The 23,738-nt window shown below is 57.9% G+C and overlaps 1 protein-coding gene across 1 annotated transcript; it reads right to left on the bottom strand.

The window, feature by feature from the left end:
- Positions 1–357: 357 nt before the first annotated feature.
- Positions 358–16,806, bottom strand: Gna11 (G protein subunit alpha 11). Its single transcript, XM_004632723.3, has 7 exons — positions 16,636–16,806; positions 6,761–6,945; positions 4,297–4,451; positions 3,934–4,062; positions 2,749–2,878; positions 2,516–2,669; positions 358–2,273 (listed from the first exon to the last, which is right to left on the bottom strand). The coding sequence occupies exons 1-7, from the start codon at positions 16,769–16,771 to the stop codon at positions 2,083–2,085; spliced, it is 1,080 nt and encodes a 359-aa protein (XP_004632780.1). The 5' UTR covers positions 16,772–16,806; the 3' UTR covers positions 358–2,082.
- Between the last annotated feature and the right edge of the window lie 6,932 nt (positions 16,807–23,738).

The following is a 23,738-nucleotide window of genomic DNA, read 5'->3' as shown; positions in this document are numbered from 1 at the left end:
GAGGCTGTGCTGCTCAGAACATGGAGCCAGACCCAGCATGCGCACCCCAGGGGCCTGCTCCCAAGGCAGCCCTGGCATCATCAGACCCAGAGACAGGAAAGTGGTACTGGGCTGGGGACAGGAAGCAGGGTCTCCTGGGGACAGTTTCTAGGGCCATCAGTTCCAGGATGGCCGCACAGAGAATGACCTTGAAGTCAGGGCCTTGTCAACACCAGAGGACCCACTGGATGACAGGCCTGGCTTCTACCGCTCCCCTCCCTGGCATCAGGACATAAACCTGAGAGGCAGCACATTTAGGAACAAAATTTATTCCAATTTAAAACAATTCATTTCAGGAGAAAGATATGAAAAGTCTATTTCTCTCAGGGACCTGTGGATTTAGGGGCTGGGACCCAGCCTGCTGTGCAGCCCGGGTCCTCCAGGGCTGGGGCTGAAGCCACCATACTCCAACACCTCCCTGTCCCCTGCCACTCGGCACATGCGTCTCAAATGAGAGGTTTAAAAACAGCATCTTAGAGAACATTCTTTCTTAAATAGGTTAAGGTTTAGGTTATCTGAAATAAAGACTGTGTAATATACAAGTGCGACCAGGGCACATTTCCGGGCTGGCCAGCTGGCCTTGGGTACCGGCGTTGGCACGGGGACATCTGGGGAGGGACCCAGAACATGGGCTCCCTGTGGTTGGACTGCCAACCTGGGGCCAGGTGTGGCCCGGGCAGTGCGACCAGGGTTGGCACTGCTCCAAAAACTGCCTTCTTGGCTCTCCTGGGACCGCACACACTCCCAGGTGCTTGGCACACCGGGCCTCGCCACCAGGTTGGCACCACAAAGGGCTAACATTGCTGGTGCAGGCCCAATTCCCGTTCCCTTCTTTGTGATGGCGAGATGCTGGGCTGTGTGGACAAAGCTTCCGCACGCCCGCTCAAGCCCCCGTGAGGAGCTTTATGGCACGGACCCCCAGCGGGTGCACAGCAGGAAGGGCCCTTACAGGACACAGGAGCCCCTGTGGGAGGAAGTGGCCCTCAGGGCTGGTCACCAGGAGCAGAGGCTGCCTGCCTTCTAAAGCCTCCCAGCGCCCCTGCTCTTCCCCTCCAGGCCCTGAGGGGCAGGGGCAGGGCGGCCACGGAGATGCCGGTCAGAGGCATCGTTGGCAATCTGTTCCTGACTGGTACAAGTGTGGAAGAAAAAAAAAAAAACACGCTAAAATAAAAGCTATGTAGTGTATGTAGTGTTCAGTGGACGGCAGGCCCCAGGCACCTGGCCCCCGCCTGGGGCTCGGTGCGCAGCGCGGCCAGCTCCCTGGGCCCCTCACCAGCGTGTTCCTGGGCCAAAGTGCGAGTGCTGGCTCCCAGCTCCACGGCGTGGCTCGGCAGGGACACGTGCTCGGGGAGCCGTGTGCGCACCCCATCTCTCTCTGCCTCTTGGGGACAGACCTGAGAATAACCTGAAAACGTCCCCACCCTACCCTCACGGGTACCACACTGGTCACACCCAGAAAATTAAAAAAAATTTTTTTTGATAAAAAAAAGGAGCAAAATGCTGCTGTCTGAGAGTCCCAGAACCACATGGGGCAGTCCCTTGGCGCCCACTGTCCCTAAAGGTCACTGGAGCCATCCTACTGGGCTGGGCTGGCCTGATGGGGACTCAGGTTCCGGGGCTTGAGGGGAGCCCCCCAGAGGGACAAATGAGGAACAGCAGCTCGGGCACCGTCATGGGCCAGGGGTCTCTGAGACCCACGAAGCCAGGTGAATTTGTTTTACTCTTCTTCAAAAAAGAAAAAAAAAATTAGGCACTTCCCAGGGTGGGCAGTCCATTGCCGCCACCCCCACATCTCGGAGTCCAGAGGGGGCCACAGGCCACCGGCACAATAACTTAACAGGAGGATGAGGCAGTCCAGCCCCAGGCCTGCACGCATCCCAACACAGGTGCAGCGACAGGGACCAGGGCGGTGTCCCAGGCACGGGCACACTGGCATCTCAGCTGTGTCATTTCGTTTTTCTCATTTTTGTAGAAAAAAAAAAATTCGAGCCACAAGTTTAGGTGGCCGCCACCCAGGTGGCGTGGTGGAGAGGCGGGGCCTGGTCACACTAGATTGTATTCCTTCAGGTTCAGCTGCAGGATGGTGTCCTTGACAGCTGCAAAGACAAAGCGGATGTTCTCGGTGTCGGTAGCGCACGTGAAGTGGGAGTAGATAATTTTGTCACTGTCTGGGTTCAGGTCCACGAACATCTTCAGGATGAACTCACGAGCAGCCTGGGCGTCCCGCTGCGGGCCTGGCGGGGGGAGCACACCGGCTCGTGACCGCACCTCATCTCTGTGGGGTGGGGGGCGCCCCCGAACCCGGCTGCAGCCTGGCGGGAAGCCCCGCCCCCACCGGCTCAGGGGCCACCCCGCCCCTTGCTCCCTCAGGCCTTCCGGCCTCAGCAAAGCCCTTCCCTTCCCACCCTACCCTGACCCTGAGCACCACGGGACCCCGCCACGCGGGCCCACAGGGCTGCAGCTGCGGCCGGCTCACCATCGAACTCCGGGAAGTAGTCCACCAGGTGTGAGCAGAGGATCTTGTCCTCCAGAAGGTCCTTCTTGTTGAGGAAGAGGATGACGGAGGAGTTCTGGAACCAGGGGTAGGTGATGATGGTCCGGAACAGCGCCTTGCTCTCTTCCATGCGGTTCTGCGGGAGGCTTGACATTGGCGACAAGCAAGAGGGCCGTCGACCCGGCCCGCCCCACACCCAGCCAGCCAGCCAGTACCTCATTATCCGACTCTACCAGGACCTGGTCATACTCGCTGAGGGCCACCAGGAACATGATGGAAGTCACATTCTCAAAGCAGTGTATCCACTTCCGGCGCTCAGACCTCTGCCCACCCACGTCCACCATCCTGGAAGGAGCTCAGTGTCAGACTCTGCCACACGGTGCCAGGAGCTGCCACGCTGGAGCCACATGAGCACCCCCCGCTGGGCCTGGGTCACCCAGGACAGTAATCCCATGGCCTGGAGCACATGCCCACGTCCTACCCTAGCCCTACAGCGTCGCCAGGAGACCTGCAATGCTGGCTGCTACGCTGCTGCTGCAACACTGCTGTCCTTTAAGTCCCGCACTTGGGCCAGATGCAGTTTTCTCCAATGGCCTCGGTGTGCAGGGCAGACCCCTCGGAACCACAGGCAGAGACTGACCCAACTGTCTCCCGCCCCGTCACCACCCAGACAGTGGGTTGGAACAGCTGAAGCCCCGGAGCCTGAGGGGACCTGAGGACAGAATGGGTGCCGAGCACAGGCCTCTGTCACTGCGTGCTGACACACGGGGTCAGCTACATGGTGGGATGCTGGCTCTGACGCCGCTAGTAGGCCCAGGCGAGCTGCAGTTGACTGAGAGGGCACAGGTGGCCATCTCAGTGCTGGACAAGAAAGCCTGAGGGGCAGAACCAGCAAGTGGCTCTGAACAGGACCGAGCCAGCAGAAGGGAGACTCCCAAGGCGACATGGGGAACATAGGGTGATCCTCAGGGATGTGGACTGCTTCCTGTATGAGGAGACACTCAGAGGAATAGGATGGGCCTGGGACACTGAGGGACAGGAGGGTGATGATAAGCCACTCTGAGGACCAGGGGCCGTGGCAAGGGGAGGCAGCGAGGCCCTCCCAGGCCTGGGGTCCTCAGAGGGGAGATCTGGGTGCCGACAGGGACACAGGAAGCATGCATGTGAATGTGACAACAGAAGAGAGATGAGCTGAGGTTCTATACGTCAAGCACCCCGAGGACTGAGCCATGATGGGTGCCAGGGTGGACAAGGCACAAGCCAGTCCAGCCCCCCTGACCACAACACCTGACCTGGGACCAGCAGGAGTAAGCCTGGGTGCCCAAGCTCGAGCACAGCAGCTGGAGCACAGTATGGGTGTGGGCGGCCTGCGGGGCCCCTGCTCTGCCCGCTCCAGGCACCTGAAGATGATGTTCTCCAGGTCGAAGGGGTACTCGATGATGCCCGTGGTGGGCACTCGGACCCGGAGCACGTCCTGCTGTGTGGGCAGGTAGCCTGAGGTGGCAATGCGGTCCACATCCGTCAGGTAGCTGCAAGACAGCAGGTGAAGTCACTGTGGTGTCGGGCACCTCCCGCCCTAGGCTGGGGGAGCGGGAGCCCTCACTCCCCGGGAGCAGGGAGCAGACAGGCCGAGGAAGGCAGCCGGGCTGGGTGTGGCCACCCCCATTCGCTCCTCAGTCAAAGTGGGAGGGAGGCGGTAGCCGCTCAGAGCCCGGGGTCAGTGGTGGGCTGTGGGGGCCTGCAGGGACGGGCCGCCCACTCACTACTTGGCGGAGTCTGAGAGCTGGTACTCGCGCCGCCGGTCATAGCACTCCTGGATGCCTGGGTCATTCCACAGTGTCTTGATGGCGCTGACGTACTGGTGCTCAAATGTGGTCACCTTCTCCACATCCACCTCACGGATGAGCAGCGCATTGGCCTGCGGGGGAGAGGAGTCCAGCAAGTCGCCATGCTAGGCTTCACTGGGAATGCAGGAAGGACTGGGAGACGTGCCCAGAAGTGGGGAGGACAGGAAGGAGTCCGCCGAACACAGTGGGACAGGGGAGCACAGAGTGGGCAGTGGTTGCCAGCACCAGGGCCCCAGTCCATGAGTGGCCAGACTGAGTCACACAGCACGCAAGCTGGCTCTGGGTTACCAGACTCCAGGGCTTGTCTTCTGCCCAGGGCGCCTCCTCTGGCAAACAAGCATTTACTGGACGCCACGCAGCTGCGGCGCCTGCGTATCACAGCAGGGACCAGGCCCCCTCCTTGCAAGGCAGCTTCACGACCAGGCCCGGGGCCCCGTCAACAAAGGGAGATGGCCAGGGACAGGTACATGCCCGCACATTCACATACACAAGCTGTCCAGCGCAGGTGACATCGAGGAAACACTGAGGTTGCCCCAAGGCAGGGCCACGGTGTGTGTGTGTGTGTGTGTGTGTGTGTGTGTGCGTGTGTGTGTGTGTGTGTGTGACAGACACCCAGACAGAACCCAAAAGGGGAGCAAGGGCTGGCTCCTTCCCTGCAACTCCACTGTCAGCTGCCCTCAGGCAGCCAGGGATGGGTCACCAGGCATCAGGGCACCAGGCCACCAGGCACCATCTCTGGAAGATGCCACCACCCCTGCACCACTGGGGTGGGATTAGCTACCTTTTCTGAAAAGAGGCCAAACATCAATGTCAGCCTTGTTCCCAGCCACATGCCCTCCCTGAGACCCAGCTCTCAGGTGGAGCAGAGCAGCCTACCCAGGATGTAACCAGTGTGGTGTCAATGACCTTTATTCATGACAGGCTGTGGCCTGTATCTGTCCACCCAGCACCTGCAGGTGGAGGCCAAGGACCCAAGAGTCTGCCCACTCTGGGCAACTTAGTGACTTAGGAAGATCCTGTCTCAAAAAGGGGGGGAGCTGGGGATATAACTCAGTGAGAAGACCCTGAGTTTAGGCCACAGTACAATAAGAACAAAACAAAACAGAATGCTCACAAACACGCCTCCACCTGATGGTGTCTGATAGGGACAGAGAGCCTGGACCAGATGTGACCTGGCTTCTTGGATAGATACAGCAAGGATACTGCAGAGAGGGCAGGGGCGGCCCAAGATGCAGGGGGCAAGAGAACCCTGCAGACCCACCCTGGGGACAGCTGGCCCCCGACTGAACACTGCAGCTCTGTGGCTCTGTGGGTCCACAGTGACCTGAAACTGGGGCATGAGGAGGAAGATTCGAATCACAGACACATCAGAAATCTTGCCTGATTGGCCTTCGGCTCGAACGGAATGAAGTAATTTGAACCACATTTGGACAAAGACAGACTCCCATACCAAACATCGGCCCCAGGCAGGTTTCCAGAGCTGAATCATAGGCCCCTGAAGGCAGAGCTACAGAAGCCAGCCAGCTGCCCTGTCTGGAAGGGCTGGGGTTAGCAGAAGTGCCACTGAGAGCCCAGCTCACAGGCAGGGGACACGGAGCCGCAGCCAGGGGTTGACTGCCTGGTGGCTCCTTCCAAAGCTCTGCCAACTCCCACTACTGGCTCTCCATCCAGAGGGACATGAAGCACACGTCTACTCCCGTTTACCGCCATGCTCACAGCAGCCTGCCTCTGGCAGCCAGAGGGAGAAGCGGTCTGTGCCCTTCAACTGGTGAATGGGAGTGTGCAATGTCACTCAGCCAGGACAGGAACAAGGCCGTGACACTCGTCAGTATAGACAGACATTGAGGACATAATGCTCAGTGAGATGCTAGACACAGAGGACTCACAGTGTGGGCTCTGTGGCCAGGAAATGCCCAGGACAGGGGGACTCCAGCCAGAGACAGGAAGTAGACTTGGAGGTGTGGGGCTGAGGAAGGGATGGGTAATTGCTCATGGGGACGGATGGGGCTCCCTATTAGGATGATGGAATGTTCTGGAACTAGACAGCAGTGATGGCTACACAATTCTCTGAATGTATTAAAAATCACTGAAAAGCCTGTAATCCCAACACTGGGAGGCTGAGGCTGGAAGATCTCAAGTTCAAACCCAGTCTGGATAACTGATTTTGGCAGGTTGGGAATGCAGCTCAGTATGAGGGGCCGAGGCGCCATCTCTAGCACTGCAAAAATAACAGCCAAAACCAAACAAAACCATACCACCAGGGAGCTGGCGCACAGGTGAACTGTGGCACGTGAGATATTCCTCAAACCCACCTTTACACATAGAGGAGGGCAGCACAGGCCCGCAGGGTCACATGGTCCCCAGGGACCCTGGAGCTCACCTCGTTCTGCTCATCCTTGTAGAGGATCTTGAGCGTATCCATGGCACGAATCATGGCCTGCATGGCGGTGAAGATGTTCTGGTAGACCAGCTTGGTGAAGCCACGCTTGTCCTCCTCCGAGTAGCCGGCACCATGGATGATGCGCATCTGCTTGATGAACGTGCTCTTGCCACTTTCTCCCGTGCCTACGGGGCGGGGTGGAGGTCAGTGCGGGCACCCCACAGCTCACCCCCGCCACGGACCCCAGTGGCCTGTCAACCTCCACCCTCCAGCCCAGGGGCAAATCAGGCTGTGCGCGGTCACAGGCTGGGTCCCAAGAACCCTGTTTTGAGCCTGGAACTCATGAGCCAGCCCAGCAGGCCATCTGCTGTGAACACAGCTCAGTGACACTCCCAGGGGTTTTCCTGGAAGTCACCCTCACAGCCTCTTGTCTGTCCCCACACACACGGCTGGGTTGCCTTCCTGCCCAGTCACCCTGGAGTCCACCAGTCCTAGGAGTGGCCCCCATGCCTGTGTCCTCTGCACTGAAGCCACAGCCCTGTGACTCCCATGCCCCAGGTCCTCTGGGCTGCTGCATACTACCTGCCCACTGTGGGGATGACCTGGTCCCCGGCCCTATCCCTGGACCTCTCCAGTTGGCCCCAGACTCGGCATACAAGCAGGGGACACCACCTCTGCCCCAACGCAGTCCTGAGCCTCATCCTCTCACTTCCCAACCTATCCCTATCTTCTGTCACCCACACTGCCAGGGTGACAACTATAGGTGTCTTCAGCTGCATACCAATCCTCATGAGTACTGCCTGTCTCTCCCCTCACTGTCCCAATACATACTGCAGAGAAAACTCAGGGCCTCACACTGAGCTCCATTCCCAGCCCTTTCTATTTTTTTTTAATTATTTATTTATTTATTTATTTATTTATTTATTTATTTGAGAGAGAGAGAGAGAGAGAGAGAGAGAGAGAGAGAGAGAGAGAGAGAGACCAGCTCAGCCCACCAGGGGGCAGGGCTGGCTGGCATGTGGTGCTGGGGGATTGAACCGCGGTCCCTGATGCTTTTGCTAAGCTTGTTCTAAGTAGGTGCTTTAGACCACTGAGCCATCTCTCCAGCCCCCTTTCTATTTTTTACTTTTTATTTATTTATTTTTATTTTTGTACTTATTCTACTGAGCTATCTCCCCGGCCCCTCCATTTTTTATTTTGAGACAGAGTCTCACTACCTGTCCAAGGTGCCCAGGCTGGGCTCGAACTTGTGATCTCCCTGCCTCAGCCTCCCAGAGTGCTGGGGTGACAGAAGTGCACCATCCAAAGCCCCCAGTACAAGGAATGAACAACAGCAAGTGTCCCGCACTGCTGAGCCCCACAGCAGGGTAGCAGCAAGGGTGGCTCTCGTCAGCCCAGGTAGTCCCTTTCTGGGGCCGGGCACCTGCCACATCCGGGGAGCAGCAGCACGGGCCCCTTGGGGACTTGGGCTCTCATGTCATTTGTCCCACTGCACTTCCCAGAGCCAACCTTTGCTCCTTCTGTCCCTGCATCTGCCTAAGTCCTGCTCACCTGAGCCTGCACCTGTCTTGGGTCCTAAAACCCTGCCAGCAGGCGCCCAGTGTAGGCCATTGTGCAGGCCCCTGCCAAGTGGCTCCTACAGGAAGCCCAGCATGACAGTGACTGCAGATGGCCCTCTTCCCACTCCCTAGTGACCAACAAGGGCGCCTCACTAGGCCCTGATATATCCTGTCCCCAGAGAGAGGCCTGGTGGTAGCACCCCTCACCCCCACGCCCTGGCCAGAAGCCTTCTTCGGGGCAGAGCTCTCCAGTTCAGGACCAGCCAGGCTGTGCCTGTGTCCCAAGTCCCAACCCACACAGAGCTGAGTTCACCTGAGCGGGGCCACACCCTGCTGTCAGGGCCCAGAATCATCTGGGAAAAGCAGAGGTTCCCCCAGCGCTGTTTTTGAGGGGCCTGTCCAGAATGACGCGCTCAGGCTGTCACTACAGGGTGATGCCAGCCCACTTCCTCTGTCCTGAGCACACCTGCCTTACCTGCAGACTCCAGGCAGCCCAGACCGAGGGGAGGGGCAGGGGCGTGAGGCAGCCCCTCCCGCTCGGCTGGGCTCCACACTAGTCGGTTCCCGGGGCAGCCTCAAGCCCCATGCTCCATGGGCCTCCTGGCTACTGCAGGATGCTGGGCAGCATCCCTGGCCTCCACCTGCTCCTCAGCAGGAGCTCCCCCAGTGTGACAGCCACAGATGTCCCCAACACCATCCAGCATTACTCAGGGTTGGGATCACTCACTACGGACAAGATACTGTTTAAAAAAGATGCTGCGTGCCAGCCTGAGGCAGCGCCTCACCGGGATGAGCAGGGCTGCACTGCTCGGGGCCAGGCTGCGTGTGGGCTCAGGCACCAAACTCCGGCTCGCAGCCACTACCAGCCCAAACATGGGCTCCTCAGGCCACAAAGGCTGGGACTCTGACTTTGAAAAGCTCAGCTCGGCACACCAAGGACACTGAAGACACCTGGAACGCTGGAACGGCTGCTTCCCCTGTCCGGGCCGGAGTGGAACTGCCCTGTACTGTGTGTATATTTTTTAAAAATTACTGTTATTATTTTTTTATTTTGTTTGTTTGTTTATTTATCGTGGCTGGCTCAGCCCATCCTGGGGGCAGGGCTGATGCAGCATGTGGTGCCGGGGATCAAACTGCAGTCACTGTGCTTGCCTAAGCATGCGCTTTAGACTGCTGAGCTATCTTGCCAGCCCTGAACGTATGTTTGATTGACTGATTGATTGATTTTGGCAGAACCAAGGATTGAACTCAGGCCCTTCACTTGCCAGGAAAGCGTTTATTCCACTGAGCCATCTCCCCAGCCCCAAAATGTAACTTTTTTTTTTTTTTTTTTTTTTTGCAGTACCGGGACCTTGTACTTGCCAGGCAAGTGCTTATTCCACTGAGCTATCTCCCCGGCCCTGCATGTATGTTTTATTTCACAGAGCAGACGGCCACCACTGCAACAGCGTCCCAAGGCCCTCACGTGGCTCACCACCAAGTCTGAGCTGCCAACAAGGGGTGCATACGCCCATGCCTGTATGCACACTCAGGCACTCTGCAAGCCCTTGCCCGCACCATGCCACCGGCACCATGCCACTGACATGCCACTGTGCACAGGACACAGGCACAGTCCTGGGTATGCTGAGAGGGTGGGGCAGGTGTGTGCTTGGGGACATGGTGACTAGCTGCCCCGGACACTTGGATCTAGGGCTTCTCATGGGCCAGGAAGGTGGGGCTGGCCTGGGCCTTGGCGCCTCTCTGTGTCTTGTGTGCCTGGGGCCAATGGTGACAGAGGCCAGCAGTGACCGCAGCAGGAGGCAGGGCCAGAAGGAGCCAGGTCCAGCTGGCTGGTGCTTCTGGCCACTGTAGGGCACCTGGCCACCAGGAAACAGCTGGTATCAGGCCCAGACGCAGCTCTGGGTGACAGGCTCGCTGTCACAGGTGCCCTGGCCCCACCTCCCATCCATGCTGCCCATCTGCCAGAACCCACACAGTCCTTGTCACCCCGGGAGGTGGGACATAGGCCCAGGAACCTCCAGTGTCACACTGACATCTCCAGAGCCTGCAGTGCTGCCTGGCCCCTCATGTCTGGCGGGTCCCACTCCCAGGAGTCTGGCTGAGTGTGCTAGCCCCACACTGCCCAGCTCAGCCTGGCTCCAGAGTCACCCGCAGGAAGCAAGGCCAGCTCTGTGTGCCACCACCCTCCTCCAGGGACCAGAATGAGGGGCTACAGGCAGAAGGAGGCGCCCCAGCGGGGGGTCACTGCCCACAGGGTGGCACCAGAGCTGCTCTGCCCCCCCAATACCTGCACCAGGTGAGGTCCCTGGCCACCAAGTATAGAGCTGAGCTCCTCACTCTGCCTCCCACAGAAGCACAGGTGTGTGTCCTGCGAGCCTACAAGCCACCCCCAGCTGGAGTGCTCTGTGACAGCACACCGTGTGAGGCAACGACAGAATCTCAGAAATGCGCGATGTGGTGGTAGCCAGGGCAGGGAGGGGGGCAACAAGGACCTGAGGAGGGCACGCTGCCCCATCATCTAACAGTAGTCTCGGGACACCCATACTGGCCGGCTGAGCAGTGACACATGGACAGGAGACCCCAGCACTACTGCTGGAGCCCCCACCCCACAGAAATCTAAGGCAGGAAGCACCAGGGTCCTACCCAGAGAACGGCGGAAGTGGGGGCCCCATCCACAGCGTGGGGCCGGGGCTGTGAACTCAGGCGCCAGCCCAACATGCTGCCACCCAGGTAGGTGTTCCTACATGGACCCTAGAAGCCCCTCTGTGGGCCTGCAGGGCACTTGGTGTCACCACTAGCAGGGACCAATCTGCACCTGAGGGCTGACCACCCCGTGACAAGGTGACATGGGGCACTAGATGGCACAGGAAGCCTCACACTGTCCAAAGGCACAAGGTCAGAGATCACACAGCTCCTGCTACAGTGGGGGGCCCAACCCAGAAGGGGGCAGAACCCCAGGAGGTGACTATCACAGCCACTTTCATTTTTGACTGGTGGGGAAACTGAGGCACAAGCTGTTACATGGGCTCCCTGAGGTCACAGGGCCATTAAGGGCAGGGCTAGAATGCATTCAACCTCTTCCTATTAGACCAGGCCACCTGTCTCCCTGCCCCACACAGACCCCATGGGGACACAAGTCTCTCTGCCAGCCCCAGGCCTCAAGTAACATCGGAAGGCCAGATCTTATAGATGTGCCAGGGCCAGGAGCAGCAACCCACGCAGTGACCATCCACTGGCCACCCTGGTGACACCAATAGGGACTGACCAGGCTGCCATCATTCACTCCGCACCTTATGGTGACCCCCATCCCCACAGGCTGGGGTCTATCGACTCCAGGGCCTGGTGGGTGGCTCCAGCCACCACGGCTCAGCCCTGAGCCGACCGTGGGTGGGATCCAGGCCAGCAGCTGATGGAGCCAGGTCTTGTGGAGTACAGAGTTCCGGTCCTGGTCAGGCACCTCACAGCTCTGGGCCTCGAGTGGGTGCAGCACACCAAGGCAGTGTGCAAGGCAGGGCGAGCTCACTGCGTCTTCCTGGTCAGGACACAACAGGGGGGGTGGGGGGGTGGAGGAGGTCCTACAGTCTTCTGCAAGGAAGAGCTAAAGGTCTCCCCCAGGCCACCCTCCCTCAGGAGGAACCAAGCATAACACACAAGTGTTTGGGGATGGTCGAGACCCAGAGAATGACTCTGCTCCAGTGTCCCCAGTGTGCAAAGTGCTGGGAGCTAACAAGTGTCCGTTAATACACCTATAATACTCAAATAACAGAACTTAACAAAAAAGAAAAGGGGATACAGATGAATGTCCATTTTGTATCTGTGTATTCAAAATGGTTAGGATAGATATATAGTTACATTCTCTTAATGAACAGAATGATTTATTGTAATAGAGTTTGTAAATAGGATATCATGTCCGCATCTTGTACAGCAAATAACCACTAGGAAGAATGTATGTAATGTGTTCATTATTGAAACTGTCCTACCAATTTGGTTTGAAACTGTCTCATTGCTATTTGTTTTTTGTTTTTTTTTTATTTTTTAAATTTATTTATTATTTATTTATTTTGTGTGTGGCCAGTTCACCCACCAGGGGGCGGGGCTGGCTGGCATATGGTGCTGGGGGATTGAACCGCAGTCCCTGTGCTTTCTTTAGCTTAGCTTGTTCTAAGTAGGTGCTTTAGACCACTGAGCCATCTCACCAGCCCCCTCATTGCTATTTGTTTCTCAATAAAATTATGGGAAAACAAACAAGTGTCCCTGTGAGTTCACTGAGGCTCGACATCAGTCCCCAGCTCACAGGACTCCTCCTTGGGGAAACTGAGGCACAGATCTGCCATCACTCAGCCACCAGCAAAGATCTGAACCTAAGGTCTGAGAATGCCCGAGGGCCAACAGGGGCTGGATGTTCCGGACAGACTCAGGGCTGTCCCCCGACAGCATTGGGGGACACAGCCAGGCCCAGACAACATCCAGTCCTAGACTACAGAGGAGGCAGATGCCTCCTGGCAGGAAGGACAGCTCCATGGGCAAGGGCCCAGCCCACCACAACGCACCCTGTATGAAGAGGTACTCAACTGGGACGGAAACCAGGACTCTGCTGAGGATCCGGGGGAGCCCCTGACAGGCACCCACCTAGCTGCAGGGAGGGGTCAAGAGCTACAAGGGCCCCCGGCTTTGCCAGGGGCAGGTGCCTACAGACAGGCCACACTCCTGGCAGTAGGGTTCCTCTCCACCACGGTGCCTCTGGGTGGCCTGGTCCCCAAGGCACAGGACATTGTGGTGAAAATCAGCACCAGCACAGGTACTTCCTCCACACCGAGTGACTGCAGCGTGTGGCAGGAAAAGGCCTCAGGGACCTGTGACCTGTGCACTCAAGAGTTTAGGGCCCACAGTTGGCCGCACCCCAGTCACCTGCACTCCAGGACAGGACTGGTCCTCCCAGGCAGCAGTGGTCTCTGCCCGAATCAGCTCAGGGACTGGGCCCAAGGCTCTGCAGGGAGGGCAGGATGTCCCCGGCCTCAGGGACTACAAGTGGTCTGAGAGCTCTGCTGACAACAGGTCTCTTCAGTGCTTTCAGAACTGAATCAGAGAAAGCAGCCCAGAGCAGAGGACAACACAATGTGCAGCAAAGGCCACATGGGGGAGGGGGCTCTGTGGCCATTTAAGACCCTTTTGCTCCCACCAGCTGTGGGGACAGAGTGGGGACATGCAAGAGCCCTCCCAGGAACCAGCAACAACCTCGAAGCCCCTTCTGTGCCCAGGGCACACCCAGCCTCTCAGGGCCGGATCCAGCCTCTGGCTGCCGGGTGGCCGGTGGGCGGCGGGCGGACAGGAAGCCGGCGGAGCGAACCGCCCTGCTTTATTTAGAAAGCTCTGCACTGCTCGCTCAGCCTTGCTAGCGGCACAGGGCCTGCAGGACCCGGCATTCCCAGGCAAGTCTCCGACTGTCCAAGCGCAACTTGCCTGTGGGCAGGGGAACCACAGCCTCAGTACCGAGTAACAGCATGGGACAAAGGCCCAGTGCCCAGCCCTGCATGCTGTGGGGCCCCAGGGCCAAGTGCTCCATGCTGGGCCAGCCGCTCTGTGTCCACAGCCTTCAGGGACACCCAAGGCTGCAGGGGACCCCAGGTCCCCAGCTGCAGCTCCATGGCCCATAACCAGCAAGACTGTTAGACAAGGTGAGCCTGGAATAGTGTCCCAATGAAGCCCCAAGATACATTTATACATTCACCCATACACACACAGTGCTTGGGGCCCTCCAGGAAAAACATTCTCCCCCCAGCATCCACACTGGTTATGCCCCAGCTCCCCAGCAGAGTTTCTCATCCAGTGTCACCATACAGCAAGTCTCAAATTGGGTGATCTGCCCCCAGGGGACAGCTGTAGCCATAACAACTGGGAGGCCCTGGCCCGAGCCAGTGGAGGTGAGGGATGCCCCACAGAGTCACCCTGGGGAAAGCCCAAACCTCCGGCCCAGATGACCAGACCCACGCATGCATGCAGCCAGAGACGGTGGGTGGACAAAGAACTTCCTAGAACCAACCACCTGCTCACAAGCATGCAGTTAGGCAGCGTCCGCAGGGCCTAAGAGGTCAGAGGCGAGCACATCCGGTCACCCCCTTGCAAGGAAGCCCCAGGAGACAGGAGGGTTGGGACTCCCACAGCTAAGTGACAGGGTGGAGACAGTTCAGGGGAAAGCACACATTTCAGCCCTGCTGGCCAGTGTGTCCCTCCAAACAGGGACAGCACTTGCTCAGGGCAGCCAAATGGGGACTGTCCCCACAGCAGGCACAGAGCCCATTCAATCATCAAGCCCCACTCTGCAGCCAGGTCACAAGAGTGCTCCCCGCAAGGGTCCTCAACCTTCCACCTGAGACCATGCCCATGGGAAATTTTCTGAGGCTCCACTGGTCCAAAGGTGTCTTTGGCCCTTGTCACCTCATGGCCCAGGCCAACATCAGCTCCTCAGTGAAGCCTCCCCACCTATCCCTAGCACATCCCTGGACCCCATGTGGCCTTTACAGCACACACTTCTATCTTGGTGGGTCACATATGTCACCCTTACTGTCCTATCTGCCTAGCCCTGCCATGACTTGACCTCAACCTCTCAAGAGGTGCGAGATCCAGCTTTACAGGACTGGGGTGCAGGGGGGCTGCAGATGCAGCCACAGGTGCCCACAGCCACAGGTGGGCAGTCAGTGCCAGAGATCAAATGGCTTCCACACTGGCTCCAGCCTCTGTACTCCAGCCACTCGGAAGGGCTGCGGACACACACAGCCTGGGCACACAGAGAAGAGGATACGCCCAGAGGCCACACAGCCACCAGGCAAGGCCATCTGGCACCAACCTCGGGTGCTACTGGTTTCTAACCCTGCAGGCCCAAAAGAAAGCTTTCCCCCACTGCCAAAGCCAAGTGAGGCCACCCTGCCCTCCAGAGAGCCACACCTTGGGTCCACCTCAAACCCCTAAGCTGCAAGGTCACCCCTCCCACCCACCTGTCTTTCTTGGAAAGATGGCCTGTCTTGGAGCCTTTAGATGAAGCGAAACAGTTGAGAAAAACAACCAGGAGAGCAGTTTGTCCACTGCACCTCTACCCAGGCCCCAGGAGCCATGGAAGACCTGCAGCAAATGACAGAGGCTGCCTGCCACCAACACCAGCCGGCCCACCCACCACCAGGCAGCCCTTCATCCCTCCCACCCAGGAAGTCTGCCTCAGAGCCCTGCGCAGGGACTCATCTCAGGGTCCCAGAGTAGGAGAGAGGGGTAGGGGCTGCGGGCAGCACATGGCTTCTGTTTTGCATGTAAACCACAGCAGGGGACAGTCCTTCCTGGCCCTTATTTGGGGTGACAACACTTCTGACAGCTGAGGCACTGGCGCAGGCTACAGGTCAACCTCAGAGAGACAGAGTCACACAGTGAAGCATCTCTGGGGAGGGAGGAGCAGAGCAGGCCACATGGCTCCACCAGACCACTGGTGGACAGGGCTCTGGTGGCCAGGCAGAAGGCCATTCTGACAACCTGTGCCTGGAAACGTAAACTCAGGGGGAAAGAAAAGGGTTCTCCACTCGGGAGGGACTTAGTTTGCCTGCAGAAGGAAGGGACAAAGGGCAGTGACCCTCAAGAGGGTGGGGGGAGGCTGCTGCATGCAGTGAACAGGTGAGCAGATCCCGGATCTGGGAAGTGATGGGGAGAAAGTGTGGTTCCTGAGGAGGTGCAGAGGATGGAGTGGGGGGTTGCCGAGGGCAGATCCCCACGGGTCCTGGGAGCCAATGCAAACAGGGCAGCTCGCTGACCTGGAAGGATGCAAGAACTCGACTGGACGGCAAAGCAGGGGATGACCTCAAAGCACCCTGGGCCGAACCTGGTCAGCACAGGCAGGACATGCAACAAAGGGCTCCAGAGGCCCTGAGCTGAACCCCACGAGCAACGGCTGGCCACAGAAAGCTAACTGCTTAACACGGCAGGGGCTGGGCAGAGAGATCCAGAGGGGATACCAACACCACGGTCCTGACCACAGAGGGTTCCGGGTTGGGCCCTAAGGGAGCAGCCGTCCTGGTCAGCACCGCAAGAGTCGGCTGCGGAGGGATCTGCCCAGACCTGGAGAGTTCAGAGCCAACCTGGACAGCACAGGCAAGTCTGCCCTGGAGCGATCTAGGACAGGACAGAGGCCGGCCACACACAGAGCAAACCACGGAGGAATGTGGGATGCCTGGAGAGCTGACCGCCGTGGGATCTGGGCCGCCCTGACCATCACAGACAGGGACTGACCCTCAGGGATCGAGGCCGGGCTGACCCCCGCGGGATCCGGGCCCCACTCACCGAGCAGCAGCAGCTTGAGCTCGCGCCGGGCGTCGCGCTTGTCTCGCCGCAGCTGCTTCTCGATCTCCGCGTTGATGCGCTTGGACTCCTTCACCTCGTCGCTCAGGCAACACGCCATCATGGACTCCAGAGTCATCGTTCCGGCCCCGGCCGCTGCCGGCCGCCCCCCACCCCGCCTGGCCTGGCTTGGCCCGCTCTGCCGGAGCCGCTTCGGCCGCTCCCGGCCCCGCCCTCGGCCCGGGCAGCCTTTCGGCGGCCGCCGGTGCCCACTCCGGCAGCGCCGCTGGGAACCCCTCCGCCGCCCGCGCTGCGCCGCGCCCGCCGCCAACCGCAGCCGCCGCGAACGAGCGACGGCGCCGGACAACCTAGCGGTGTGACGCGCTGCGACGGACAGGCGGCGCGGCCAATGGGGATGGTCGGCGGCCGGCACACGCGCCGAGAGGGTGGGACTAGCGGGCGGGCCGCGGGGGCGGGACCTGGGCGGGAGCGGAGGGGCAGGGGTGGGGCCGGGCGAGGCGGGGCCGCCGCGCGTTTGGTTGCGCCGACGTGGGAAGGGGCCGCGCCTCCGCGAGCCGGGAGTGGCCGCTCGGGATTGTGGGAATGTGGAGGACTGGGCTGTCGCGCTGTTCCTGGCTACCGCGCTCACCTGGCCTGGCCGACCGCCCCAGCGCGCACGGTGCGTTTAGCACCCAGACCTCGCCTAGCTTCAAGCGAACCTTCTCTGATCCATTCCTGAAACAAGCCTTAGTGAACGCCTAGGATATACAGGCATTAATGCAGCGCCTGCTTTATAAACCTGCCATCTCTAGACCAGGTCCAGATCGGCAGTTAATAATGCAGCATCTGGTATAGACCAGGCCGGGCGCAGCATGAATTGATTGTCTACTCTACACCAGGCTATGATGTGACTCTAACACCTGCTGTGCGTGGGACACGCAGACCAAGTAATAACGCAGCACCTGGTATAGACAGACAGGACACAAGCTGGAGTCCGCAGCGTGCTCGGTGGGCCAAGTGTTAATGCAGACAGGGCACGTGCATTAAGAGCGCCTGTTGCGTACCAGACATGGACTAAGCGTTAGTACAGCCCCTGCTGAATGCCCCCCAGAGACCAGGCAGTGGTGCAAACCCGGCTATATGCATGTTCTGACCAAGCATTAAAACAGCGTGTGCTGCTGGCCTTGGCGACGCCCTCCTGTAATCTCAGCACTCAGGAAGCAGAGGCAGGAGGATTGCCATGAGTTCCAGGCCAGCCTGAACTAACACGAAAGATATATGACACACCAGCTTTAAGCTCCAAACTGTCATCCACAGGAGCAGAGCCCTAAAGTATGTTCTTTTCCCTTTTTTTCTTTTTTGCTGGGGTTAGAACTCACCTTTGCATCTGCCCGGCTAATCTCCACCGAGCCGCACTCCCGGCCCATCTAGCACATTTTCTATCTGGCTTCTTACAGAATGAGACCTAAGTACACACTAGGTGCTCAATACTATTTTTGTTTTTGAGGCAGGGGTCTCACTGTGTAGTGCAAGCTGGCCTTGAACTCAGGGCGATCCTCCTGTCTCAGCCTCCCAAGTGCTGGGATAACAGGTGTGCACCATCATGCCTGGCTAATCAATGTATATTGAATGAAGAGGAAAAAAGCATTTAATAGACTGGAGCACTGTTGGGGCTGGAAACCCACTGTGAAGAAGAGGACCCCTGGAGTTCTGTGCAGAACTTTGGCCCCGAGCCTGCAGAACCCTGGCCACCCTGCCCAGGTCCCAGCCCCCGTGCCCCACCACCCTGTCCTGCCACTGCACCTCGGCATGCTGCTTCCCAGTCTTGAGATAAGGGGTGCAGGGCGGGTCAAAGTCTCCATTTATGAGTTGATTGGGAGATTATCTCCTCGAAACTCCTGTCTCTAAGGCCTTTGTCCCTGCCCGGGCAGGACACAGGGGAGGGGCTCCCGTGAATTGATTAAATCTCCATTGCAGGGAGAATGGAGAACCAGGAGGGAAACAGCAAAGCAGCTGTGGAGGTGCACCCCTGTTGGTCCAGCGCTCACAGAGGCTGAGGCAGGAGGATCGTGAGGCCCTGTACACAGTAAACAGCAAGGGCTTCAAGTCTCGAGTGGCCTCTTCTCCCTGCCGCTTGGCATGCACAGTTGTATTTGCACATTCTGGGCCACGCTGAACACTGCCCTCGTCACTAACCAGAGAGGAGGTGGCTGGGGCATCCTCCCCTCCCCAGGTCACGTCCAGCACTAGTGCTGCCCCCTGAATGTGTCCCTTCCTACACAGCTGCATCGCTCCAACCATACTTCAGTGTCACCCACCATTCTATCTCCAGCCCTGACCTTGCCCAGCTCCACACTTGGGGTTCTATTATGCCGGGATCTCCCTACATTGGGGTCTCATGGGCTCTCACCTTCATATAGCCAAAACTGGGCCCCAGCTTACCCCCAAAGGCCTTATCCCAAAGCCTCCATCCCTAAGCAGGGTGTGGTAGTGCATACCTGTAATTGTACCACTCAGGAGGCTGAGGCAGGAGGATCACCAGGAGTTCAAAACCAGCCAGGGCTACATAGCATGCTGAGTTTTGGCTTGGTCGCTACACAGCCTCTGATAGTGAGTGTGCAGGCCCAGGATGAAGGCGGGCGCACCTCCGCACACAGCCTGATGCCGCAGGCCGGCAGCAGCCGAGCATCTGTCCGTAAAACACACAAACAAATCCTGCTCCAGCCTATGATGAAATATTATTCAGGGCCAGGGAGAAGGCTCAGTGGAATAAGCACTTCCCTGGCAAGCGCAAGGGTTTGAGTTCAATCCCCAGTTCCGGGGGAAGAAAGAAAGAAAGAAAGAAAGAAAGAAAGAAAGAAAGAAAGAAAGAAAGAAAGAAAGGAATATTATTCAGCAAGAAAAAGGAACTAGGTTCATACACAGAGGAGAGCACTCTTCCCTCTCTCCTCTCTCTGTCTCTCTCTCTGTCTCGGTCTCTCTCTCCCTCCCTCCCTCTCTCCATTCCTTCTTTTCATTCATTCCCATGCTGGAACACTACACCACCGATCTTTTTCTTATTTTATCTTGAGACAGGATTTCATCAAGTCCCCAGGGGACTGGCCTCCAACTTGTGACCCTTCTGCTTCAGTCTCCTCCCAAGTCCCTGGGGTTACAACCATGGGCCCTGCGCCTTACACCAAATTTGAATCAAATGTCCTTGTCTCAAAATTAAAAAAAAAAAAGGGGGGGAGGGGGCTGGGCTGGAGCTCTGTGCGAGGCCCTGGGACCCATCCTAGCTGCACAAAAGCCAAACCCAGGCGGGGACTACACAGAAAGTGCGCACAGGAGGGCTGCTCCTGACCTCTGCCCACCATCGGGGTGGTGAACAGATCGACACCGGTGTGCCCCCAAGAGCCCATCACCTTTGCACTTGCCCCAGAGCCTTGCCCCAGAGGATGTGGCCTCATGCCCCGCACCGACCCTCTCATAAAACCCATAGCTCCTCAGGTCTCTGGTCAAGGCCACTGTGAAGGGAGGTGGCTGGGAGCCACGAGGAAGGGCCTGGTGCCAGCGAGGAGCGGCCTGGCGGACTTTGTCTTTTCCAGGCTCTGGGTGCAGGAGCCAGAGTCCGCCAACAGCTTCCGGCTGCACCCCAGGGCCAGGCCACTGCCTCTCCTGGGCCTCAGTTTCTCCGTGTGACCCACGGGAGGCTTTCTGGGCTCCTGCCCCATTCCCAACTCACGGGAGACACTGAGTGTGCGCGAGGGTTCCAAGACACTCACTGATGTTTCCACCTCCAGGGCCCCAAGCTGCAGGGTCTCACTAGTCGCCCAGTCTCCCAGACAGAGCTTCAGCATGCAGTCCTCCTGCCTCAGCCTCCCCAGTAGCTGCAATGGCTGGGGTGCACTGCCACTCCATACATGTCTTCTTCAACAAAGTGACTAAGCTGAGGTGTGCTGAGCCTCTTATAGAGGCTGGGCTGAGCCGGGACATGGTCACACAGCACCCTCTACAGCAGCCCTGTGTGGGCATGGGAGCCAGGGACCCTCAGTGGAAGCTTGGGGCAGGGGTCCATACAGCATTGGTGGGAACCCCCTGCCACCAGGCGCAGGTGACTTTCTTTAGAGTGCAGGAAGAGCCAGGTGACAGGTGAAAGATGCACCCTGAGGACTACAGAGGACAGTTTGGAGAATGGAGGGAAAATACCCCTGATCTTCGAGCTGCAGTTCTGCCCCAGAGCCCTTCCTTCAACCCATTCACAGCTTTATTAAGATATCATTAATGTGCAGTTAATGAGCCGGGCTCCATCATGCCCCAGGGCCTTTGCAAGGCCATGGCCTCTGCCCAGAGCCGGATCCTCCTGCCTCAGCCTCCCCAGTGGCATAGTGGGGTTGCAGTGTGTGCCACTCACTCTGCCCCTTACCACCTTTTGTTTGCAACCAGAAATAAAAGGTATGGAGGTCACAGGCCCAGGCGCAGGATCAATGAGGACACTGGGCAGTGTGAGCCAGAGGTAGTGACAAGTGTGCCCATGTGCCGGGAGAGGAGCAGGGCACCGACTCTGAACACAGAGCCAGGGTCCATCTCTGCTCTCGACACTCATGCATCAGGCTGTGCGACAGCCACAGGAAGAAACCGGTGCTCGGTGGAGCGTGAAGGCACACAGCTGTGATCCTAGCAGTCTGAGAGGCTGAGGCAGGAGGATGCCAAATTCCAGGCCAGCCTAGGCAATGTTGGACAGGTGCACGATCCCAGGGAGACACTGCCGCCGTGTGGTTGCACGTGGAATCGCGGTTGTGGGGACTGCAGCCAGGTCCCGGCTGCACAGGCTCTGTCCCTCCACCTGGGTGCTGTCCAACATGGCGACCCCCAGCAGCTGCTGAGCCCCATTTTTTTCTTTTTGTTTTTTTTTTGCAAAACCGGGGATTGAACTCAGAAGCGCTTATTCCACTGAGCCATCTCCCCGGCCCCGCTGCTGAGCCCTTGAAGCGTAGCCAGGGCGACTGAGGAAGTGCAGTTCTCATTTCACTATGTTTTGATTTATCTTAGTGTTAAAAAAAAAAAAACCAAAACCGGAAAGCCAAGCATGAGGGCACACACATGTAATCCCAGCCCTTGAGAGGCTGAGGCAGGAGGATTGCTTCTAGTTAGTGGCTGCCTGGGCTACATAGCAAGGCCCTATCTCAGAAAGAAAAACAAAAAGGAAATGTGTGTGGTTAGTGGTCCCTGGAGTGCTCAAACGGTGTCTCTCTCTCCCACTGTGGGCCACCACCAATGTCCCCAGACATGGCCAAGTCCCCTGAGGACAGAATCACCCCAGTTGAAGCCAGGTGTGGGGGCGCACATCTGTTATCCCAGCACTCAGGAGGTTCAGACAGGAAAAACACTGTGAGTTCAAGGCCAGCCTAGGGTATACAGTAAGACCCTGTCTAATAAAACCAATAAAATAAGGGCCAGCCAAATAGCTCAGTGGATTAAAGCACTTGCAAGCAGGTGCAGGGGCCAGAGGTTTGATTCCTGGGCCTGCCGTGCCAGCCCTACCCTCAGGGTGAGCTGAGGTGGCAATGGAGACTGGGCGTGGTGGCGCACACCTGTAACCCAGCACTTGGGAGTCTATAAACAGGAGAATCACTACGAGTCTGATCTAGTAGTGAGACCCTGTAGACCCTTCCCTAAAATACAGAAAAATAAAAAATAAAAACCAATAAAATAGAGAAAGGAAGAATCATTCCAGTTGAGACCCCCCAACCCAGGAGTCTCATGACCCTCAGGAGCTCCCGTGTCCCACAATCACCCGGCCTGCTGAGGTCCTAGGACACTGTCCACAATGACACCACAGCACAGTGGGAAGAGACAGAGGCCCCCGGCCCGGAAGCTGCACTCTGCCTGCCCCTCTGGGCATGTTCTGCTATCTCTGGGAGCTGAGAGGGAACTTGATTTTATTTCAAATAATCCACCCAGGATGCCCCAAACCTGAGCTGGGTCAGGGACAAGCACGCTCTGCAGGCATCCCAGGCATTTCGGGGTCTGAGTGGTGGGTGTCTCCTGCCTCCGCCCGCACCATGCCATGAGCTCCTCTAGATGTGGCAGCCAGGCACCACCCCATGGCAGAGCCATCGTTCTCCTTGGCCTGGAGTCCTGCTCTAGGGTGTTCTAGGCGAGGAGGGCTTCCCGATGTGAGGGGCACATACTGTGTCCTTGACACCCCAAGGGGCAGCCACTGCCCCCAAATGGAATGCTGCCTCCAGCAGCTGGAATACCGGGCCACCACCACGCCTGGCCAGAGCAACGGAACTCTAACTTCCTTTCCTTTCAACTCGCTTAAAATTTAAACACAGACAAGCCTCGGTGGTGCACGCCTGTCATCCCAGCACTTGGCAGGCTGAGGCAAGAGGATCATGAGTTCAAGCGCAGACTGGGCAACTTAGTGACTTAGCAGGACTGTCTCAAAATATACAAAATAAACGAAGGGCTTGGGACTCTGCTTTCAGTCCCCAGCACCACAAAGGAAACAAACAAACAAATAATGCAAAGAGACGCATGGTCCCGAGGTTCTTATGGCAACAGAAGCAGTGATGGGGGTGGATCCACGGCCAGGCATCCCAGGCAGCAGGGCTGCCACGCCTGTGCACACCCACCAGGGCACTGGATGTGTCTGGGGTGGTGGCATTTTTGCATCTGTGACTTCATTCTGTTTTTTGTTTGTGTATTTATTTATTTATTTATTTATTTATTTATTTATTTTGTGTGTGTGGCCAGCTCAGCCCACCATGGGGTGGGGCGGGCTGGCATGTGGTGCTGGGGGATTGAACCGCGGTCCCTGTGCTTTGCTCAGCTTAGCTTGTTCTAAGTAGATGCTTTAGACCACTGAGCCATCTCACCAGCCCTCATTCTGTTTTTTGTTTGTTTGTTTCTTAATTTGGTATAGGGTCTTGCTATGCAGCTTGGATTCATAGTGATCCTCCTGCCTCAGTCTCCCCAGCGCTGAGATTATAGGCATGTACCACCATGCCCGGTCTCAGTGGCTGGCTCAGCACCAGCACAGCATGAAGTACCAGGGATTGAACCCTGGTCCCTGAGCTTGCCAGGCAGGCGCACAGACCCCTGAGCTATCTCTCTGGCCA

The sequence above is a fragment of the Octodon degus genome, unplaced genomic scaffold (genome assembly GCF_000260255.1).
Source record: "Octodon degus isolate 3935 unplaced genomic scaffold, OctDeg1.0 scaffold00050, whole genome shotgun sequence".
Lineage (NCBI taxonomy): Eukaryota > Metazoa > Chordata > Mammalia > Rodentia > Octodontidae > Octodon > Octodon degus.
This window is presented reverse-complemented; position numbering and strand designations above follow the sequence as displayed.

Bases quoted from the DNA above. Each gene is read 5' to 3' on its own strand.
- Gna11 (XM_004632723.3), bottom strand. From the start codon at position 16,771: ATGACTCTGGAGTCCATGATGGCGTGTTGCCTGAGCGACGAGGTGAAG. The intron at 2,879-3,933 runs GTGCCTGGAGCG...AGCTCCTTCCAG, and splicing joins CTGGAGAACATCATCTTCAG to GATGGTGGACGTGGGTGGGC. The intron at 2,670-2,748 runs GTACTGGCTGGC...AGCCTCCCGCAG, and splicing joins TGGTAGAGTCGGATAATGAG to AACCGCATGGAAGAGAGCAA.